Source organism: Ciconia boyciana, chromosome 11 (assembly GCF_034638445.1).
Source record: "Ciconia boyciana chromosome 11, ASM3463844v1, whole genome shotgun sequence".
NCBI lineage: Eukaryota > Metazoa > Chordata > Aves > Ciconiiformes > Ciconiidae > Ciconia > Ciconia boyciana.
Genome location: NC_132944.1, coordinates 3,401,609 through 3,422,226, shown reverse-complemented (window position 1 = coordinate 3,422,226; position 20,618 = coordinate 3,401,609). Strand labels below are relative to the sequence as shown.

General features: G+C 35.6%; 1 protein-coding gene across 1 annotated transcript in view; it reads left to right on the top strand.

Annotated features, from left to right (window-relative positions):
- Positions 1–20,618, top strand: part of ATP2B2 (ATPase plasma membrane Ca2+ transporting 2) — a 440,022-nt gene that overhangs the window by 406,310 nt on the left and 13,094 nt on the right. The window contains exons 21-24 of the mRNA XM_072875775.1: positions 4,383–4,596; positions 8,479–8,690; positions 11,792–11,899; positions 15,753–15,935. Coding sequence (XP_072731876.1) covers positions 4,383–4,596; positions 8,479–8,690; positions 11,792–11,899; positions 15,753–15,935 — 717 coding nt within the window. The remainder of the gene's footprint in view (positions 1–4,382; positions 4,597–8,478; positions 8,691–11,791; positions 11,900–15,752; positions 15,936–20,618) is intronic.

Genomic DNA, 20,618 nt, shown 5'->3' with positions numbered 1-20,618 from the left:
GATTCTATAATTATGCGAAGCACTCTGAGATCTACGTCATACGAGAAAACCAAGCTTGAAGAAGTCTCTGATTAAAAGCTGAATCAGGATCACTCAATCTATGACTGCATAGGTGCCTTTAATTTTGTGTCCAGTGTGTACACAGCACCCACCAATGAGACCACAACTGTTATTTCTGCCAGTCCCATGTCAGTGCAGTTTGTGTGGCACAATGCAGCTGAGCTGTATTAATTCACCTTGTCTTTCAGTTACCCTAATTCATTTACTTCTTGCTTCCTTCTCTCTGTGTTGCCCAATGCATACTTTTAAAATGATCAGGGTGTAGTTATCTTGACCAGTTAGCATATAATTGTCCTTTCTGTTTAGCAACCATTACCTCGGGTTAAATCAATAATTTCTTTTTCCAGTGGATTTATGAGATATAAACTCTTACATCAGACGGGGCTCTGAGCAACCTGATCGAGTTAAAGATGTCCCTGCTCTTGCAGGGGGTTGGACTAGATAACCTGTAAAGGCCCCTTCCAATCCAAAGCATTCTATGACTCTATGATTCTACGATATGCTGACTTCATTCTCTGAATAACATTTTTGCAGAACCCTTGATTGACTCAGTGAGGGGTTTTTTTGGAGCTCTGCCTACAATTATTGTGAATTTTGTACTTCAAATGAGTCATTGCTCCACATCTCTAGGTATCATATAAAGTTCTGTACGTGCCTTACAAAGCCAGGAGGTTCATCCTGTTTCCTGTCCCCAACGTATACACAGTACCAAGAAAATATTAGGTCATCATGTTTGGAGCTGTTAAAAATAATCTGGGTATGTACAAAATAAAGATTTTAAAATGCAGTTCAGTCAAATGGAAACAGTTTTTTACTGGAACTATAAAGCTAGCAGGTTTATCTGCGTGCCAGATTTTATCTGTCTCTCCAACTGTTGAGGCAATGTAACTATTCAAAAAGGTTGCATTAAAGAAAGAGAAGACAAAGACTGTGTTTTAACATTTTACATTCAAATTATTATTCTCGTACGTTGAGAAAGACTTACTGTTTTAGCAGACATTAGGAACTGAAAACAGTGACTCTACAGGACATTATGTTTGGAAAATTAAATGTTAATTAAAAAGCACTGTAGCAATGAACTGCCGCATGAATCACTTATTGTTTTTACAGATCTTGTTCAAAAAATGAGGATGATCTATACTTACACGTATAAGGCAGTAATTTACATGGTTAAAATGTTTTACTGCAGAACTGTATTTGGCAAATCCTAAAATAATAGCATTGGCAAATTTGAAAAAGCTATAATATAAAATCCAAGTATGTACTGTTTAGCTTTGTTTTGGGAAGGCTTAGAGGCATGGAAATAGAATTGGGGATGCCGCTTCCATACAATTAGTAGACAGTGTGATCTAGCAGCAGAAGTGAGGGCTGAATTTTTTTTGCATTAATGTATATGAAGTTAACCTACCAGAAATGCTCATTTTTATGAATGCATGCATACGTTCTGTGACAAGTGGGAGTAGAGAGGTAAGGGTGAAAATACCTTTGTATTCCCTTACAGCTTGTCATCTAAATCAAAAGTAACAAGCTCTAAAATTTGTGAGGCTCTGCATGTCACAAAAGATTTGTAGTTTATTTCCAGCCTTTGGTGATTTGCACTTTTAAGTGTTTCCAAGATGAAGTGTAACATCACTTGATTTAAGGGACATTTTCCTTTTACCTCCAGGCCAATGCTAACCTATTCCAAGGTCAAGTGGAAAGGAATTTGACAAATAAGTGGTGATTTTGGGTGGTTTGCAGTTTGAACAGCTTTCATCCCCAAAGTTTTCAGAAAGTGAATTAAGAATTATTAGCTAGTCAGTTAGTGGCTAAAATGCAGTGAAAAGAACATTGAATTTGCATCCCACTTGCACAAGTGACTAATATCTGTAATGGAAGGCTAAGCTCCTTAGCTGATATGTATTTTTCTCAGTTTCTACCAGCTAATCAGAAATCAGATAGAGTTGCAGTGGAAATTTCATTCCACTGCCTGCCCAGACTAATGTGTATTTAATGTTTTGGCTTCAGCTTAGAATGAGCTTTCACACTTGACTGAACAGTGTAGCACTGCCAATAATAGATAATTATTAGGGGCACCATAGCCACCCAAGGTGATTGGCAGTGTGAAATGGTGAGAACATGTTGTTGCCAAAACTGATGACTGCCAATTACAGTTGTGTGATTTAGAGACTGAAATAATCTGACTTTTCGTTATGCTAGGAATGTGTCAGGCTCTGATAGACACCTGAATATTTGACTCTATTTATTAAGTGTAACAGACAAATTCAGTTTTATTGACACAGAAGTCAGCGCATGAAGCAGAAATTCAGCTATTGTAACATCTCAAAGTAAAGAATGTTTCTCAAGAAAACTTATTCACTAGACAGGTAAAAATACGACAAGGAAAATTCTTCAGTAGAAAACATGTTTTCCTTTTTCTCTATATACTATGTCCAAGTCTAGGGTCTCTGAGCCCTAACAACAAACTGCTTTTAGTGCAAGTACTCTCCTTGTTTGAACCATTAGCATTAATAAAAATAAAAGAGGTCTCAATTTGGAACGAAGTTTGTCCTGGTTGCTTTTAGTTTTTTAGCCACCTCTAAAGACAAAGACGTTTCCTGTTCCTGCAGCTGCATATCAAATGAGTGAGCTGAACTCTCCAGATAAGCCCAGTTAATGCAACCCATAACTAAGAGGTCAAGAATCTATTAATGCTAATCTTCCTCCCTTCCCTGATGTAGCCAACCTCTAAGACTTAGAAACAGTAGGTTGCTTTTCTCTATCCCTTTGAATAAGCCAAAATTGAGTATTTTGTTAATAAATAAAATGTATCAAAATCTGTGTAAATGTAAGGGTGTTAAAACTATGTTTTCAAGAGGAAATAATATTTTATCTCAAGGAAGAGATGGAATATAAGCCAGATCCACAAGAGACCAAACCACTTACCCTTGTTCTCCATATGTCCTTGGGATACTGAATGGATATTGGCCTTCATTGTTTGATAATATTTCATTAAAAATTAACATTTAAGCCTTTGAAGAAAAGGGCAGAGTTCATAAGGTGTTTTTATTGGCTTTGATTTGGCTTGTATGCTGTTCCATAAATTTCTTTGCTTCACTACTGCAGCACCATGGTAATGTAAAGCATAAAAATAGCGCTCTGATCTTCCAACTTTCACACTGTAGATTAACTCCCTTCCATTATAAAATTTGTCATACTGATACCTTATTACTTTAGAGATTCTGTTTTCCTAATAAAAAGCCATTTGTTTGAAACAGGAAGCAGACCTTACTAATGCTGCCCGTTTTGTATTAAGTCTAAAGGCATAGGAGGTTCTTAGATACAAAAAAAAGAACCTACTTCATTTGTCCTGATATGGCTTCTTGAAGCAATTGCATCTATCTATCATTACAGCTGCCCCAATGAATTACAAATCAAAACTTTATAATAGTTATCTAGAGATCTGTGTTAGTTTGCTTTATTTATTCACTTTCGGGGTTTTTTAAAACATGATCTCTGTAATATGACCATAGACTCTTTCTTGAATTAAGTGAGGAAAGAGCTCCTTCTAGCGGTTGGCGATCTGCTTCAGAAAATAAATACATCCTGACAAGTAGTAATGTGTTGGGTTTTTTTTTTCTTTCCAGTTCCGTAGTTTCAAATATGCTATCCTGTTACCCAGTAAAATAATAAAGATTTTCCTACTTTTGAACATTTGATATAATGAAACTCTAATGAGTTTCAGAATATTTTTTTAAATTCAAGTATCAGGCATTTTTTTGGTCACTACTGTTTTTAAAAGGTCTTATTTAAGTAAGATGTATTAAAATGTCTCAGTAAGTGTTTAATAAATTTTTAATAATTTCAAGCTGTTTCTGAAAAAAAAAGATAGGTAGGTTATAGTAAACGGAAACATTACTTTTAAATTGTTTCAGTATAATTTTTCTTCCAGGAGAGAAACTCCCACTTGTCTTATCTAGTTACCTAAATTCAGCTGAAAAGTTAAGCATGATGCATGAAGTAACAGAGGGGTATTGTAAAATGTATTATCAAGTGTTAATGTTATGCTTTATAAGAATTGTGTGATTGTAAATATTCCTGATTTAAATGACTGGAGAGAAATAATTTATCTTTGCTCAGATCACTGTGCTTCCTGTGATTCTGGTCTTGCACGAGAAATATAAGAAAAGGTCATAAGTAGGTGAGACCAAAGGTCCATGTATTTCAACATCCTGTCTTCAGCACTGCTTGCAGTCACACAGGAAGAAATGAAATCACAGTAAATGACCTGACAACAGTTATTTTTTCTAGGAAATATGTAACTTTCTAATTTGTCTCCACAGGACTCTCCTCTAAAAGCTGTACAGATGTTGTGGGTCAATCTAATTATGGACACCTTTGCCTCACTTGCTTTGGCCACCGAACCTCCAACAGAGGCTCTGTTGCTAAGAAAGCCATATGGCAGGAACAAACCTCTTATATCCCGTACCATGATGAAGAACATTCTGGGCCACGCTGTTTATCAGCTTACTCTCATATTTACACTTCTTTTTGTTGGTAAGAAAGTTTGTTAGGCTTAATTGAGAAGCATCTAGGTCTTGTAGCCTGACGTGTCAAAATGCTTTAAATGTAACCACTTAATGCACATATATTAAGTCTGGCATAGTTAAACAGCTAGCAGGACTGAACTGTTTAATGGGATCAGAAACAGTAGGGGAAACAGAACAGATGCAATAGAGCGATGTAGTCACCTTTCATATGTTGTTTACATTGGGAAGGGTCTGGGTGAGCTTTTTTGTCTCCTAACAAAATGTAGGTTCGGGCTTTGGCAAAAGTTTATGTTAAAACATAGCATAGAAGGTTACATTTTAATGGGAGTATCTAGTATGCTTCTTCTATGCTGAAATTTCATTCTGAGACTTCTCATTTTTAGTAGACATGTAACCACAAATTAAAAAAAAAACCAAAACACAACAATAGTCAAGATCCATTTTACCAATATCTGGAGTAGCTCTAATCGGGAGCAAAATGTTTGCCATAGTCAAGAAATAATGCTGATCTTAAGCAGTATAGATAAGCAAGTAATCAGTATTAAGTGATACAAATAACACTCTGTTTTGACATTTAATATCTAGAATGGATATTAAAAGGGGAAAAAAATCTAATTTACAAGATTACTGGACTCTTCTTCAGGCCTTGCTAGCAACAGATGCTTTTTATAGGTTGTATTTTGGAGAGGGGAGGGAAGGAGGAGGAATGTTTCTTGCTGTAGGGAATAATAGGGGCTAATAATAGATTCTGTTGCTCCTCAATAATAAGTGAACTTGCTCAAAGGACTGATAATTTCATCAGTTGGGTATTGTGTTTTTGTCGCTATGTCATCACTGTTAAATTACATGTGTTATCTTTCAGAATTTTTTTTTTTTTACATACAGACTTCCATATAAGCTGTAAGTGTAAATTTATGATTCTTAGGAGGTTTTTGTGAAAGTCTTGCTCCACCTTACCAACAACTGGCAGCTTATTTGGAATGCTCAAATGAGGTGACGGTCTCTTTACAGTGGAGCTAGTTAAACCAAAATAATTGCAAAATAAATAAAGGTTTTGAAGAGAGATGGTCTGTAATATTGTTAAGCTTACAGTGTATTCTGAGAACACCTAGCAAGTCTAAGGAAACTGTAATTTCAGATTCTCTAAAACAGGAGCAGAAGGTCTTGGTTATTCATGTGATATGAATCTTGGAACAAGAACTTCTGTGAACTTTGTGGGGAGTTTTAATGGCTTTTTGATGAGTTTTATGGTTTAAAATACTTTATACTGAGCCCTGATGAAAAGAAAACCAGGCTCTAGAAAACCCTATTCTAATTACTTCTGTGTGTCCCTGGAAAACCCATGCATACTTTGAAGGATGGAGCCCAACCAATTTTCTGATAAGCCTAGGAAAATACGGTCTTTTCCTTTCTAAACTTCACAAGGCTCAGCTTTGCGGTGAGATGATGTTCTTAAACTCAGTGTTTTGATAAATAAATTCCAAATTAATGAGAAAATTTTATATTTTGATCAAGTAATACTTCCTTTTTTTTGTAGTAGGTTTCTGTAGAGACTAGTACATCAAGTTTTTCTCTTTTTTCTACGATGTGGCAATAAATACATTGTGTTTGAACATACAGTAATGCCTTTGAGACATCAGGCACATCAGAAATCCAGAAGTCACTGTCTAGTTCTGTCAAACCGTACTATGAAAAAAATCTTAACCTCAGCAACTAGGCATAATAAACTTAAAGTTGATGTGCTATAATGCCTTGTGGAACATGTTCAGAAATAAAAACTAGTTAGGGGTTTAACCCCTGCCATTCCACAATAGCAGCATGTTCTGCTTTGCCAATTAAGTGATACAATGCAATAATAGAGACTTAAGGACAGGTGCTCCCAGTGAGGAAAGTATTATTCATAGGTTTGTGTTTGTGTGTGTATTGAATGAAAGCAAATAGATGTAATGTGTGTATATATATGTATGTGTGTCTATAAAAGATAAAATTATGACATCTGTTTGCTTTCATTAATTTTTTCCTTTATTGTTTATATGTAGTAAGGGAATGTTTTTTAATACTTAGTTATCTCTCTGAAGATGCATAATCTTCTTAAAAATCTCTGCTTTCTCACAGTCTAAGTTTTGTGGCCTCATATTGTGTTACTGATATATTTGTGATATCATAATCTACTTTCTGTCAAAAGACTATAAACCAAATTCTTTCTTTGGAAATATGCTCATTATTCCCAGAGACTGGAACGTGAACTGCTCAAATATCCCAAGGCAAAAAACCACTCACTGTTAACTTAGCTGATGGAATTAACAATCTCAGGAGAAAACCTGAGGAAACCTTTCTTCTTTCTTCAGAAATTCTGAATATAATGGTAGTGGGATAGCAGAAAAATGTTCAAGTTTTAATTTGCTTTTATTAACAAAACACTGGTTATGAAAATGAGTAGTATTGTGATAATCTTCTTTACTCTTATTTCATTCCTTATTTACACTTTGATGTGAATGCCCCATCCTTACTTTAAGACAATGCCTCTTGCAGTAACTGTATGTTATCTGTAAACTTTGTGTATAATAAAGTGGATGAAAAATCGGACATGAGCTGGCAATGTGCACTTGCAGCCCAGAAAGCCAATCGTATCCTGGGCTGCATAAAAAGAAGTGCGGCCAGTAGGTCGAGGGAGGTGATTCACCCCCTCTCCTCCACTCTTGTGAGACCCCACCTGGGGTACTGCATCCAGTTCTGGTGTCCCCAGTACAAGACAGACGTGGACCTGTTAGAGCAGGTCCAGACAAGGAGCCAAAAACTGATCAGAGAGCTGGAATAGCTCTCCTGTGAAGAAAGAGTTGGGGTTGTTCGGCCTGGAGGAGTCTCTGGGGACACCTTATTGCAACCTTTCAATACATAAAGAGGGCTCATAAGAAAGACAGAGAGTTTTTACCAAGGCCTGTAGGGACAGGACACGGGGCAGCGGTTTTAAACTGAAAGAGGGTAGGTTTGATTGGACATAAGGAAGAAATTCTTTCACAATGAGAGTGGTGAGACACAGGACCACGTTGCCCAGAGAAACTGTGAATGCTCCATCATTGGAAGTGTTCAAGGTCAGGTTGGATGGGGCTTTGAGCAACATAATCTACTGAACGATGTCCTTGCCCATGGCAGGGAGATTGGACTAGATGATCTTTAAAGGACCCTTCCAACCCAAACCATTCTTTGATTCTATAAGAAAAGAGGTCCCTCACATGCAGGTATCTTTTGAAAACTTATCTCATTTTTACAGTTACTCATCATGGGTTGTATCTTGCTTTTTTTATTGGTCAGATCTAAAAGTGATAGTCAAATTATCAAAATAAAGAGCAGTGCCTGATGGTGTGCTTTCAAAGCAGACTAGCAGAATGATCAAAACCAATTCTATTTAAAACTAGGAATGTCTGTGGTTTTTATCATTAATATCCTTGAATGCTTGTCAAGAGTTATGCCATACTGGATTAGCAAATGGGTGAAAACTGCTGAAGAGTGGTTGCTTCTAATTATTGTAGAAAATCGCAAACATACTGTCAGTGGTCTCAAGTGCTTGGTACATCAGAAAGACATCAGAAAGAATTGACTTCTTAGAATAATTACTACTTGGTTAGAGGAAAGGTACTACTGGAAACTATTTGTGTAGGTATACTGAGTTATTAGACACAAGTTATCATTTGAGAAGCTTCTTGTTCAGGAAGCTTAGATGTCTTTTGCTCAATGGTGTTATAAATTCTGCCTGTATTACAGTAAGTGCAGAAAGAAAGCTGGTAAAGCAGAGCACAGGAGACAACTAGCTAAAGCAAACAAGGGGAATATAAATTTAAGATTGATTAATTTATTCTAGTGAAAACCTTTATTTTTGTCTTATACCTAGGTGAGAAAATGTTTAAGATTGACAGTGGGAGGAATGCACCGCTTCACTCTCCTCCTTCAGAGCATTACACCATTATCTTCAACACCTTTGTCATGATGCAGCTTTTCAATGAAATCAACGCACGGAAAATCCACGGCGAAAGAAATGTCTTTGATGGCATCTTCAGAAATCCTATTTTTTGCACTATTGTACTGGGTACATTTGCTATTCAGGTAATAATTTGGGCAAGAATTAGTAACTATCCATCAGAAATTTACCTTAAGTTTTTTTCTGTGTGTTTTTTTTTGAAATCTAAATGCTGTAGGAGGCACACTTAATAGTAAACCACCTGGTTTCACATATTTTCTCAATCAATACAAGTGTCAATAATGGAAAATGTTATGTAGCCATACTAATACAGCATAAATTTTAATCATTATAACTAGTCAAATCTTAAATTAATCTGAAGATGTACAATAATAACAGCCATCATGATGTGTTGATATTGTAACTGGTTTTTTTAGAAGAAATAATTAAATAGTATACAAAACAACAGCAACAAAGCATTTTACATTAATTCACTACATGAATAGACAAACTGGCCTTCAAATAGCTAATGCTGATCTGTTCTTCTGAGGATAAATGCCACTGCGAAATGCTACTTGATGTTCTCGGTAATACTACTTCTTGGTAGTAATTCTTCATGTCCATCTCGTGAGTTTGCTGTCCCGGTCTTATGTGAACGTAATTACAGAAATATATGCTTTTCCCAAACAGTTGTAATTTTTCTGCTGTAAGAACTCTAATCCTCTTTCTGCTCCTGTATCCATCCATTTGCTGGCATCTATCCTGTAGTTGTGATACCATTTGACATTACCTTTTAGAAGTCTACTGCAGCCCTCACAGTTTCTTAGAGTTGAGCTATTTCTAGCGTGACATTATTGCTCAATTCTGCAGTGGCATCCTGGAAGCTATCAGTATTGGGACCTTTCTCATGGAAGGAGTAAGGAAGAGGATAGAGCTATTTGAATCTGGGCTATAGTGAAACAGGAAAGGGGAACCATTCAGTCGTCTAAGTGTGGGAGAAAGGACACCAGTGACTGGTAGTGGAACTTGATAGTGATGGTCTTTAACAGCTAGTTCAAAAACATGGGTTTATTACCATAAACTAAATTGCCTTTAGGAGAGGCCTGACAAATTCACAATAATCTCTAATTTTTTTTAATCATGGATAATGTTTGAGGATGTTTTCTTAGTTCTAGGCATTACTGTACTCAGTTATCTGGCTGAAGGAAAAGTGTCATCTAGCTGCTAGCCACATTTCTGAATCAGCTGCTGATTTTACTCACTCTTCCCTGCTTTCCTAGTAGCTGAAATATTTAAGTGCACAGTTCAAAACACTAGGTTTGCACTCTGACAGTGAATCAAAAAGGACATTGTTGCATTAGAGTACTTAGGCTGTGACTCTTACTTGCCTTTAAGTCTCTTTTTAAAATCAGGTAATTTTTCTCGGACAACAGAAGGTTAACCGTTCTATTGATTTTCCGCTTTGTTTATTACCTTGTGGAAATACAGCTTTGCATAATGTTGCTTGCTGAAGCAATGTCAGAAAAGGAGTATTATTTTGGCTATGTGTTTTAATAGCTGGATGTGTGAGCCAGGCATTTTATTCTAAAGAGAAAATGATTGTCTCCAGGAGCTTGGATTATGTAGATGGATATGAGAGATTACAGAAGTGTGTTTATTTCATATTTAAAACTTTCTTAGTTCCATGTGTATTTAATACACTTTCTGTGAAGTACAGACTAATTGGCTTTGATACTTCATCTTTGAATAGTTCCATTAACTACTAGTTAGTTTAGTTTAGTCCTCCTCCTAAACTCCTCCAAAAAGAAAAAAGCCAGCAGCAGTGGCCAAATTTTCAAGGTAAAAAATATGGAGACTATTACAATGCATCCTCGATAAGGATCAGAAAGTGCTTCTCTGAGAGCTACAACAGCTTGAGAAATAAAAGGGTAGTTACCACTCCTGTCCTCAGACAAGCAATAGCTTTATTTTTTTAATTCCTTTCTCTGCTTTCAGAATAAATAAATAATTTTCACAGTGAAGGAAGATGGATTAAAATATGCCATACCTACCATATAGCATTTAGAAATGTCTCAATTTGTGGAGTTGTAATTTCTTTCTGATCATTTTAGCATCACGTTCACAATTTTTGTTTTGTCTCCTCCATTTTCCTTACTCTCTCCAATCATTTCCCCACTTCCTATCCACTGCCTTCCATTCTGTGTCCCCTTCCTTCTTCCTGTGTATTTGCACTTTGTGTGGAATGAGTTTGTGTTCATAGTTTGTGTTTATTTGCTCACACAAGAAAGCAACCGCTTTGTATTAGTGTTATTTTGTATCTTAGACTGGATAAATTACTTTGAACTTCTGTTTTGCAGCCTTTGACAGTTTAAATCTCTGGCTTGTGATTTCAGGTTGCTGGTTTTGCAGCAGCACTACTAACAAAAAATATCAATAATATCTGATTTTCAGTTAGCAAACCCTTCTAAATCTAACCATGCTTAGAAACTTGTTCAGATTCTGTGTGTGTTGGTTATCCCGCTGCAAGGTGTGTGGTTTTTCCACCCTCCTCCTCCAACAGGACTAGATTTTGATATACTAGCAGTCTATCCATGATAACATGTCTATAAGTGTACAATAAAATGTTAATTAGAGGGAAAAATCTCTCATGCAATGGACATTCCAAAATAAACTTTTTAGGAGTCAACATATCCCTGGCTGAGAATACTCTGAAGCTGGGAGAATGCATGGGGACAGCCCTGTTTTCTTTCTTCCTGGGCATTCATAGATGACTATTGTTAGATATGAGGCTAAGGAAGCTTTGGTCAGAACTGGTATGGCTTTTTCTGACCTTTAATTCAAGGTGCATAAGTTTGTGTGGTTTGATTTTTAGTGACGGAGATTCTGAAGCTTTTGCTGGATGGGTTCCAAAAATGTACTTCTGTCAGCTTGACTTAATGCCACCTAAGAGTGTCAAATGACGTATATGGAATATAACATAGTATTTTGATTTTGGGTGCTCTTTAGATTCAGTCCACTAAACGATAGATTGTTAATAATATGTTTGACTATTCTACTGGTAAAATATGTTGGAATTAAACCAGCAGAGCTGTAATATGTAGAAAGACAAAGTAAAATCTCAAGTAAAATATGACTGAAAGTTGTTGGGGGTTTTTTGTGGGGTTTGGGGATTTTTGGAGGGAGTGTTTTGTTTTGTTTTTTTCCCCAGAAAATATTTACCCCCTTTCTTCTCTGCTTTTCTTTGTAGATAGTAATTGTCCAGTTTGGAGGGAAACCATTTAGCTGTTCTCCCCTGCAGCTTGACCAGTGGATGTGGTGTGTATTTATTGGATTAGGAGAACTTGTATGGGGTCAGGTGAGCATTCAGGAATATGCAAAGTTCTTTCTTTTGTTTTTATAAACCAATCAAAGATCTGATATTATTCATAATCCTACTATACTGTTGTTTCCTTGATCTATCACAATGTCATATGTAGCACACATTGAAATACAGGGTGCTCTCTGAGTACTTCAAGAACACATATAGTAGTAAGGATAATTTATCCCACTGTTCCTTTGGATTTTTGTTAATTTTCGTATCTTTTCTTTCCCTAAGCAGGGCGTGCTATCAACAAGGTCATCTTCAGTTAGGCTTTTTCATGAAAGACATTTGATTCATAACCTAGTCCTCTAGTCACAAAAAAAGTATAGTACGGGCAAATGCAACTTCCCTGCAATAGAGTACCCAATGTAGCATGTGCATGTTCAGCCATGGCAAATTTTTGAAACTGAAAAGACGTTCCAGTTCTATGTCAAGCCACTCATTCCCTTGCTGAAACTGCCATTCTATCAATCCACGGCAGCCTTGTTACTGGCATTGGACTAAGTCCAGTGCATTTAATATACATCCGCAGTGATCCTCTATCCACCTACTTCTGTGTGCGAAGGATGGAAGAGGGGATGAAAGAAAAAGGATTTTTTCCTATAATAGTTGCAGGAAAGTGCAGTTTAATTCATGTGTCATTTTAAAATTCTGCTACAGCCTGTGTCATCATTAGCTAATATAAAATTATATATAGATGTAAAAACAAGTGTCAATGAGATAATTAAGTTAGTTATGTGATTATCTGTCTGGAAGTAATAATACAGATACAATTAGTATTGCTAAAATACTACGTTATTCTTTTATGTACAAATGTATATTGCAAAGTTAATATTGTTAAATTTTTCATCTTTGAATGCATCACTAATGTATTTAAGTTGATGCCACCTGACACAGTAAAAAAAAAAAAAAAGTGAAAAATGTGAAGTTACATTTTGCCTCTCAGATGTAAAGATACATATAGATCAACTAGTTTGCCCCCTGCCACTATGAACAAACAGGCAAGAAATTGCCAACTGCAATTGAACACTGAAATGGTTCTGATGGAATTGTAATGAATAGATGCTAGCTTTCAAAACTGATTCTTTGTTCTCTTATGGAAAAAATTAACTTTTTGGACAGTTGGGCCTCAGATTTTTTTTAAGAAATAAGGTCCGAGTCATGACCTTATGCATTTTAATGCATATGTTGCTGAAAACCACCACTATTAGATTGTTCTACTGTAATTATGACCTGAAGATGGGATTTGATTTATGACCTTACAGGAGGAAGACCTAAAATCAGTGTGATAATTCTTGGAAAGAAAAGATTTGTTTTCAACTGATTGGAAAATGCCAACTTGGGGAGGGGGGGAAGAAAAGCATTCAGCTGTGAAGAATTTCCCACAGCCTTTGATCAATGTACTATTTGGCTTCTAAATTTTGTCATATGTGGCTATTACATAACCATTCAAAACTAAGAATAATATCAGCATCTGTTTTCAATTTAAAGATGGGCATAGTTGCCCAAGCCTTATTGTGAGAGCCTTGCCATTAAATTAGAACCAGTATTGGAATACTTACACAATTTTATCACTGAAAAGACTACAATTTTACATAAAGTAAATAGAATGGGAAAAAAAAAATATATCTTTCTCTTGTGGTCAGTATTTAGTGACCAGAAAAGAAAAACACAAACTAAAAAAGTGCATTATTTACATATTTACATGATTTACAGTCTGTGGCAAGTCCTCTCTTCATGGAGCTCTACAGTAAGAAAGACTTCTTTTCCTTTAGAAGAGGTGCTTCTCTTCCATCTCAGCCTTTTCTCTCCTGCTATGACTAATTCTAGTTCAGCACAAAACAAGTCTGTTATCCCTTTGTTTTATCAGTTTCCTGAACCTGCTGTTCTTGTGAACCACTAAAATCAATCAAGATTTTCAAGTTTCGATGTTGAAGTTGGCACTTTTAAAAGTGATTTAAGGTGTAATTTCTAGGAAGCCAATCTGAGATGCTTTGAGGGACAGTTTTCTAAAAGGTGGCCCTCATCACTTCTGAAAACCAAGTCTTTCTAAAATATTTCATGTTACATCCCCAGAATTATTGATCACTTTTTAAAACTGCGATAATTTTCCTGGGAATAATATTTAGTTCCTTAATCTACATCCAGTCCATTGAGTCTGCCATTACCTGAACTGGGCAGGTGTCTGCAGATATGGAAAACAAATGAACAAACAAAAAGACATGTAAACACCCTAAGAAAAGAATTAGAGCAGAATCTATCAGCCTGGCTGAGAGAGGTCGTGAAGGAGAGGTATGTTCTATCGCACAGAGTCACTACCAAATACAGTTGTTTCTATGTGTACTGTCTTGCAAGTACTTTGTCACCATCAGTTTCATCAGATACCAGTCTCAAGTAGCTTCTTTCTGTAGAGTGCTGGCATTATAATGTTTTGAAAGCTGGGAAGCTGAAGGAGTTTCAGTAAGTATTTAAATGACTAGCACTTACCTTTTCTTTTATTCTGCTGTTCTGTCTTTGCTCGTGTCACACCAATTCATTAATTTTCCAAGTTTACATCTTGTTTTTCAAACCCCAAAATGCATTTTAAAAAGGTTCTCTGGTAGTGTAGAAACTGGTTTTTTGACATTTCTTTATCTGTCTTTAAAAATAATATAATAAAAGGGGAGTTGTGGATCATGAAGTTCAAGGAGACCCTCAGCAAACTCAACAGTTTATTTTCATCCTGAAAATATTTGGTGCCTTTTCATGTGTCTTCACTATATCCGTTCCAGTTTTCCAAAACTGTAAGATATATCCTCACCAACTTTCCTGCAACTATCCAATTCTGTCTCCATCTTTCACACATCTGGGCTTCAGAGATGTGATAGCTCACTGCAAGAAACAAAGACAAACAAAAAAGAAAATTGCAGCACTTTTTTGCTAAATGGGTCTACTAGTTAACTTTGTAGGAGATTTTTTTTTTTTTTTAAGCGTTCAGTATGTTCCAGGTAATGTCTTGTTTTAAATAGCCATCTGCTCATATTTTTATTCAAGGTGGTTCTTTATTCAAGAAATCAGAACAAAGAGAAAATGACTGCCCAAGAGAGTAACACTGAAATGTATTTAAAATAATTGTGTTATAACATTGTCTAACTGCGGTATTTGCAAATTTGTAAGATTATTAGCCATCTCCCGTATTAATTACTTCCAAGGACCATTTTGGTGGACAAACAGAATAAGAAGAGGGGCTGAGTTAATCAGAATTTATTAGTAATAAGGACACAGAGTAAGAGATAGCCCTATAAGCAGTCCAAAAGGGAGACAGTCAAACCCACACCTTTCAGAAACCTCATTTTTAATAAATGCTGAGAAAAGCATTTCAACTTGCTGAAACAAAGGGAAGCTGAATACATGAACCAATGTAGTGTGAGAAGATTTATAAGCATGAGATGCAACTAATTTTCAGCTCGCATTAATATACATTAGATTATTATCAGTCATTAGAAATACCCAAACTCTAATTGCAGAAGCATCAGTCTTGCTAAGTTTTCTTTAAATACTTACATCTTCTTTTAGTTTTTTGAGAAAGGACAACAATTTTCCCAGCCTTAAACTTGCTCCATAGCTGTGTATTGCCAATGTGGTTTAACGACGCAAGTAATGCGAATGGTTTACACAGTAAACTAAATATTTTTGGACTAAAAGGGAGTTGTATAAGTGTAAAGTACTATTATGAATATGCTTATCTTAACTTTCCTCAAATATTATAGATCTCATTAAAATATCAGTGTTCTTTTGTAATTAGCAGATTATTATACTATTGTTATCAAATGAGGCTTATGTTTTCAGTACTTCTTTATAATTTTAGGTCATTGCAACCATCCCAACAAGTAGGCTAAAGTTTTTAAAGGAGGCAGGGAGGCTCACTGAGAAGGAGGAGGTCCCTGAAGAAGAACTCAATGAAGATGTTGAAGAAATTGATCATGCAGAGAGAGAACTTCGACGTGGACAAATTCTCTGGTTCAGAGGGCTCAACAGAATCCAAACCCAGGTATGCTAAAAGTAAATGCCCATGTGGTCTAGGAAAAAAAAAAGCTTAATCTTTGATCAAGGCAAGATAATGTTATAAGGAAAGCGACAGAGTGTTTGTGTGTGTGAACGATGGTACTTGTTAATTGCTTTACTGTTTTCAAAGGAGGAACAGATGAAAAAGTAAAATAGGTGAACTGAACAAAGGTGTGTATGTATAGCAGAAGAGATAAAGTGAAAAGATTATAAAATGATAATACGCAAAAATAGGAATATATTTTTTGACACTACTGTGAACGGACATTCTTTTTCTACTTCAGTGATGACAGCTCATAAACTAGTGCTACTTGGAAAATGCTAGCTGTGACAATGGCTAGCAAAATGTTATGAAGGCTTTCTAAAACATACTGTTTTATTTTGTCAAAAATATATTGTTGCTGCCACTTCTGCAATAACAGAATAATTTAAATTGTTGAGTCTAAAGTATAAACTACCATTTGATTAAAAAAAAAAAGAAATATTTTCTGTTCTGGCACTACCATATATATGTGTGTGTGTGTGTGTATATATATATATATAAATATATATATATAAAAATATGATTAAAAGGAATTTATTTTCTTTCCTATTAGGTAATGAAAAATGTGGTTCCAGATTTATTTTTAATAGTAAGGGCCTAAGCATCCATTAAATATTGAAATGTATATGTTGGCTACTATGCATGATTTCTTAGAAATATCTTTTTATTTAAAAAAAACCCCAACTTTTGCTAAATACAAAAATCCATGGCATTTTTTAATATACTAAATATTTGCACTGAATCGTGGTGCTAAATATAGTATAGATTAGGATAGCTAGTAAAATTTGTCCTGTATTTTTTTTGTCCTGAACTATTTTGCCTTTTTCACTGCAGTGAAGCAGCATGTTTTATAGCACTCTGGTGCTCTCTACTTGATCTTTCTAAGATCAAGTATTTGTGCCAGCTTGCAGAAGAGAGCAGCTCTGAAAGACAGATATTTACTCCCCATATCAGATATGAATGTTTTACATGATGCTTACAAGAAAAAGAGGTGACTAATTAAGAAAAATATTTTTTTCTTTAAAGAATCTTTTAAAGAACATTTTTATCTCAGAAGATACTGATTTTTGTCTTCATTCAAGATAAACAGTACTTTCTCGCTTTTCCCATCTACAGATAGATACATTTTTTTCTGGAGAAAGAGATGCAGCCATGCATTTTAGAAGAAAATGCAGGAAAGCAGTTAACTGAAACTAGGACAGTTAGGTCTCTCTCTTTAGTGCATCCACAGAGCAAAAAATAGAGGGTGGAAACTGCTGTTAGAGAGATTAAGGGTTTGGGTAAATTCCCAAGGTTCTGTGGTAAGTAATTAAATACGGATCTTCAGCTTTGAGGTTGTGTGTCTTGACTATTGAGTCAGGAGCACTCATCATTAGAGAAAATTCAAATTGTCACAGCATAAAGGTGACAAAACAGGTGCCCAGGTAATGGTGATCTTTATGAAAAGAAGACCTCTAAATGTGCGTTCTTTTCTTCCTGATGGCTATAGGAGGAGTGTTGTCTGTTGGCATTTCTGTCAGGATGTCTTTCTGGTTGTGGTGAGTGTAAACAACTACAAGCACAAAAAAGCAAATTACATCCTTTCAGTTCTTTGTCTAGTCTGAGAGGTAGCTTTTAGTTCTGCATATCTTTGTCCACTTAATTCACGGATAAATCATTATTCTTTTATACTATTTAAAACAAAATGAACATTAATTATATTTCTTTGCTAACATCCATCTTCTTAGTTTCCTTTCTGCTCTTAGTTGTAGAAATATCTATGGTAGGATGTATTGTTTCTCTCCTGCCAAGAGGCCTCTGTGATTTTTTTCTCATTTTGTTTATTCAGTGACTTTGATTTTTTTACATCCATTTCACATCTGTGGAATGATAATGAAAAAAGGAAATGGGCCAACAGATTCAAAAATAGTTCCAAGGTGTCCACTGGAGAGTGATGAACTTATACGCAGGTCAAATTAGATCCATTGTTGGACGGACCTTGAATTGAGCGCGTTTTGATGCGCTATGTGTTGTGGCCCATCCAAATGAATTCATACACTTGTACTACATTTCTCAGGAAGCCAGCTAAAGAAGAGTTGATGGAAGAAGATGAGGATGTCTGTAGCATCCTTGGGGAGCTGGAGGATTTGCAAGAATCCTCTGATGTCTAATGCACTTCTGGAGATGCGGAAGAAGAAGGTAGAGCATCCCCTCACTTTATATATATAAGAGGATGACAGTAAGATTAGGAATAAACTCTAGACTCTCTCACGACTAGATTGATCATTCAAATTCCTAATAAGACCAGTTTCCACCATCATACGCTTGTGCTGTATATTAGATTATCTTTATTTTTGCTTATTTTCTATTCAGTCATTATTGGACAGATAGCCACAGCCCTCAACAAAAGCCTTCACTCCTAGAACAGTTATAAAGAATCTATGATAGTTGGGTTTTTTTTTTCAGGTAACTGACAGATCTCCCTTGTAATGCTCCAATAAAAACTCATCCAGACTGACAAAAACTTTGCAGTACTAAAGACATTATTTTCTTTTTTGTGCCCTCTCTCAAAACAGAGGGTTCAAACCTAGACACCAGAGAAAGGATTTCCCCTGTTGATTCTTCATACTGAAATGTCAGACATATTTCTATGAAGACATGCGTGAATTTACTTTAAAGAAAGGTGTATGAAAAATGCACATAACTAAGTCAAAGAGACTGGCCGTCTACTTCCAATTTTCTTTTTTTGTCTACTTTTGTTCATTTAGATATTTTGTTGTCTTATAAATATACTATAGGGCTTCTCTGGATGGATGCATGTTCTCCTTCTCTGAATGGAGGAGTGTTTCCTTACTGGATAGCTCTCTCAGAAGACCACTGACACATGAGGTTTCACAAATGATTCATCCTAGTTATGCAAGTTTCAGAAAGATATAAAGGTGGTCTCAAATGGCATAAAAGACAGGACTTTTCAACCTCTGCTAGTTTTCAGCAATTTTTTCCAAGTCTTTGTTGCAATTCTCACAAATTCTTCATTCTGAAGGAAGAGACAAGACTGATCTTGTAGATCTTGGTAGATCTAACAGCCTTTGGAAAGTTCAGCAAGTTCCCCTTCAGGCAAAAATGCATAATCTGAGTAACAACCAAAAATCACTGCATCTTTTTTAATTATATACTGAAAAGTTTCTCTAGTTACCTCACATTTGAGTATGGAAAAATTGTGAAGTGTGAAGATTTGAAAACTTTTCAAGCTACATGTTAGATTTTTACACCACCAGGCCTCACTCTTTCCTCGTCTGCTTCATTCATCCTTAATTCAGTTTGCTTTAGCTGCTTAAGGTGAGAAATAATGGTGTAGCAATGTTTTGAGAATAAAAGCAAAAACTGAAAAATATACAGGTGCCATATTAACTGCTATTGAAAAAAGATTATTCCTCTTCGGATACTAAAAAAATACATGGAGGTGCTGTACTGCATTTTCTTTCCCTTCCTTTCTGCAGTAAAATTTTTCTCTTGAACCAATGCAAACCCTATAGCAATGAAAGTCACTCCTGGCAAGTGGTTTTGAAGTGAGATGAAAAGCTAGCACCTCATTTTATGGCTTTCCATATAGATTTTAATATAGAAAACACTGCAGTAGCCCAGTGTAAGTGGAATGGAGAAAAGTTTTTTGGTTTTTCTTGGTGTTTTGTTTTTGGTTTTGTTTTGTTGGTTTTTTTATTAAAAACAATATCCTGGTTGGAGATTAGGTGAATGAGGCCTGGGTCCTGTTAACATTGACGACAACAGAAATGCTTGCTGGAAATTTGTTCTGTGTTAACGTAAGAGAAATGTTTGTTCTGCCAGGACTATTCTGCTAGTATAAATCCTTTTTTTTTTTTTTTTTTAAACTGCTAATCGCTGATATTTTTATTAGCCATGCACACCTCAAAAATAGGGATCTTCTAGTGTATAGAACATACAGAAAAATGAGAGAGATGTGACAAGTTCCAACCTTACAAATAAGCTTCAAATGTAGGACAGCATTTTTTTTCTCTACCTGAAGGCCTATAATCAAAACATGATTGCATCCTATATTTTGTTGGAAATTTTTCAAACTTTTCATGATGTGTGACTTATCATTTACTTTCTCCTTTTTAAATTGTTCTAAATAAATGCATTCTTTTGTAATTAAAAAATTACATCTTAATCTAAAATGCATTATTTATTTATTTCTATGAACTCTTTCTTCTTTGTTGTTTTCTGGTTTTGGAAGATAAACTTTTGGGCCTAGTTCTTCTCTTCTTTCTTGGCTTCAGGCATAACACAGCCCTGTATGTTCAGCTTTTAAGATTCTGAAAAGGTTGCCATCCTCCCCCTATGAATTATATCCCTGAAGATCTGGTGTTACTTTCTTCAGGAGAACGAATACATTACACGCCTGTAATTCTTGTTCTCTGGAGAAACTATTGAATACAGATCTTTCCTTATCTTTTCACTCTTATACTAAGGTCTTCCCTTTCCGTTTATCAGGAAGACATCTGTACATCTAGAAATGCTCTTTGGCTTAGGATTTATCATCTGTGTCTTCCACAGTGATACGCACTTCATACTCTTCAGTAAGAGTCTTTAAAATCTTTTTTGAATGGTCTCTTTTGAAGAGTGCTC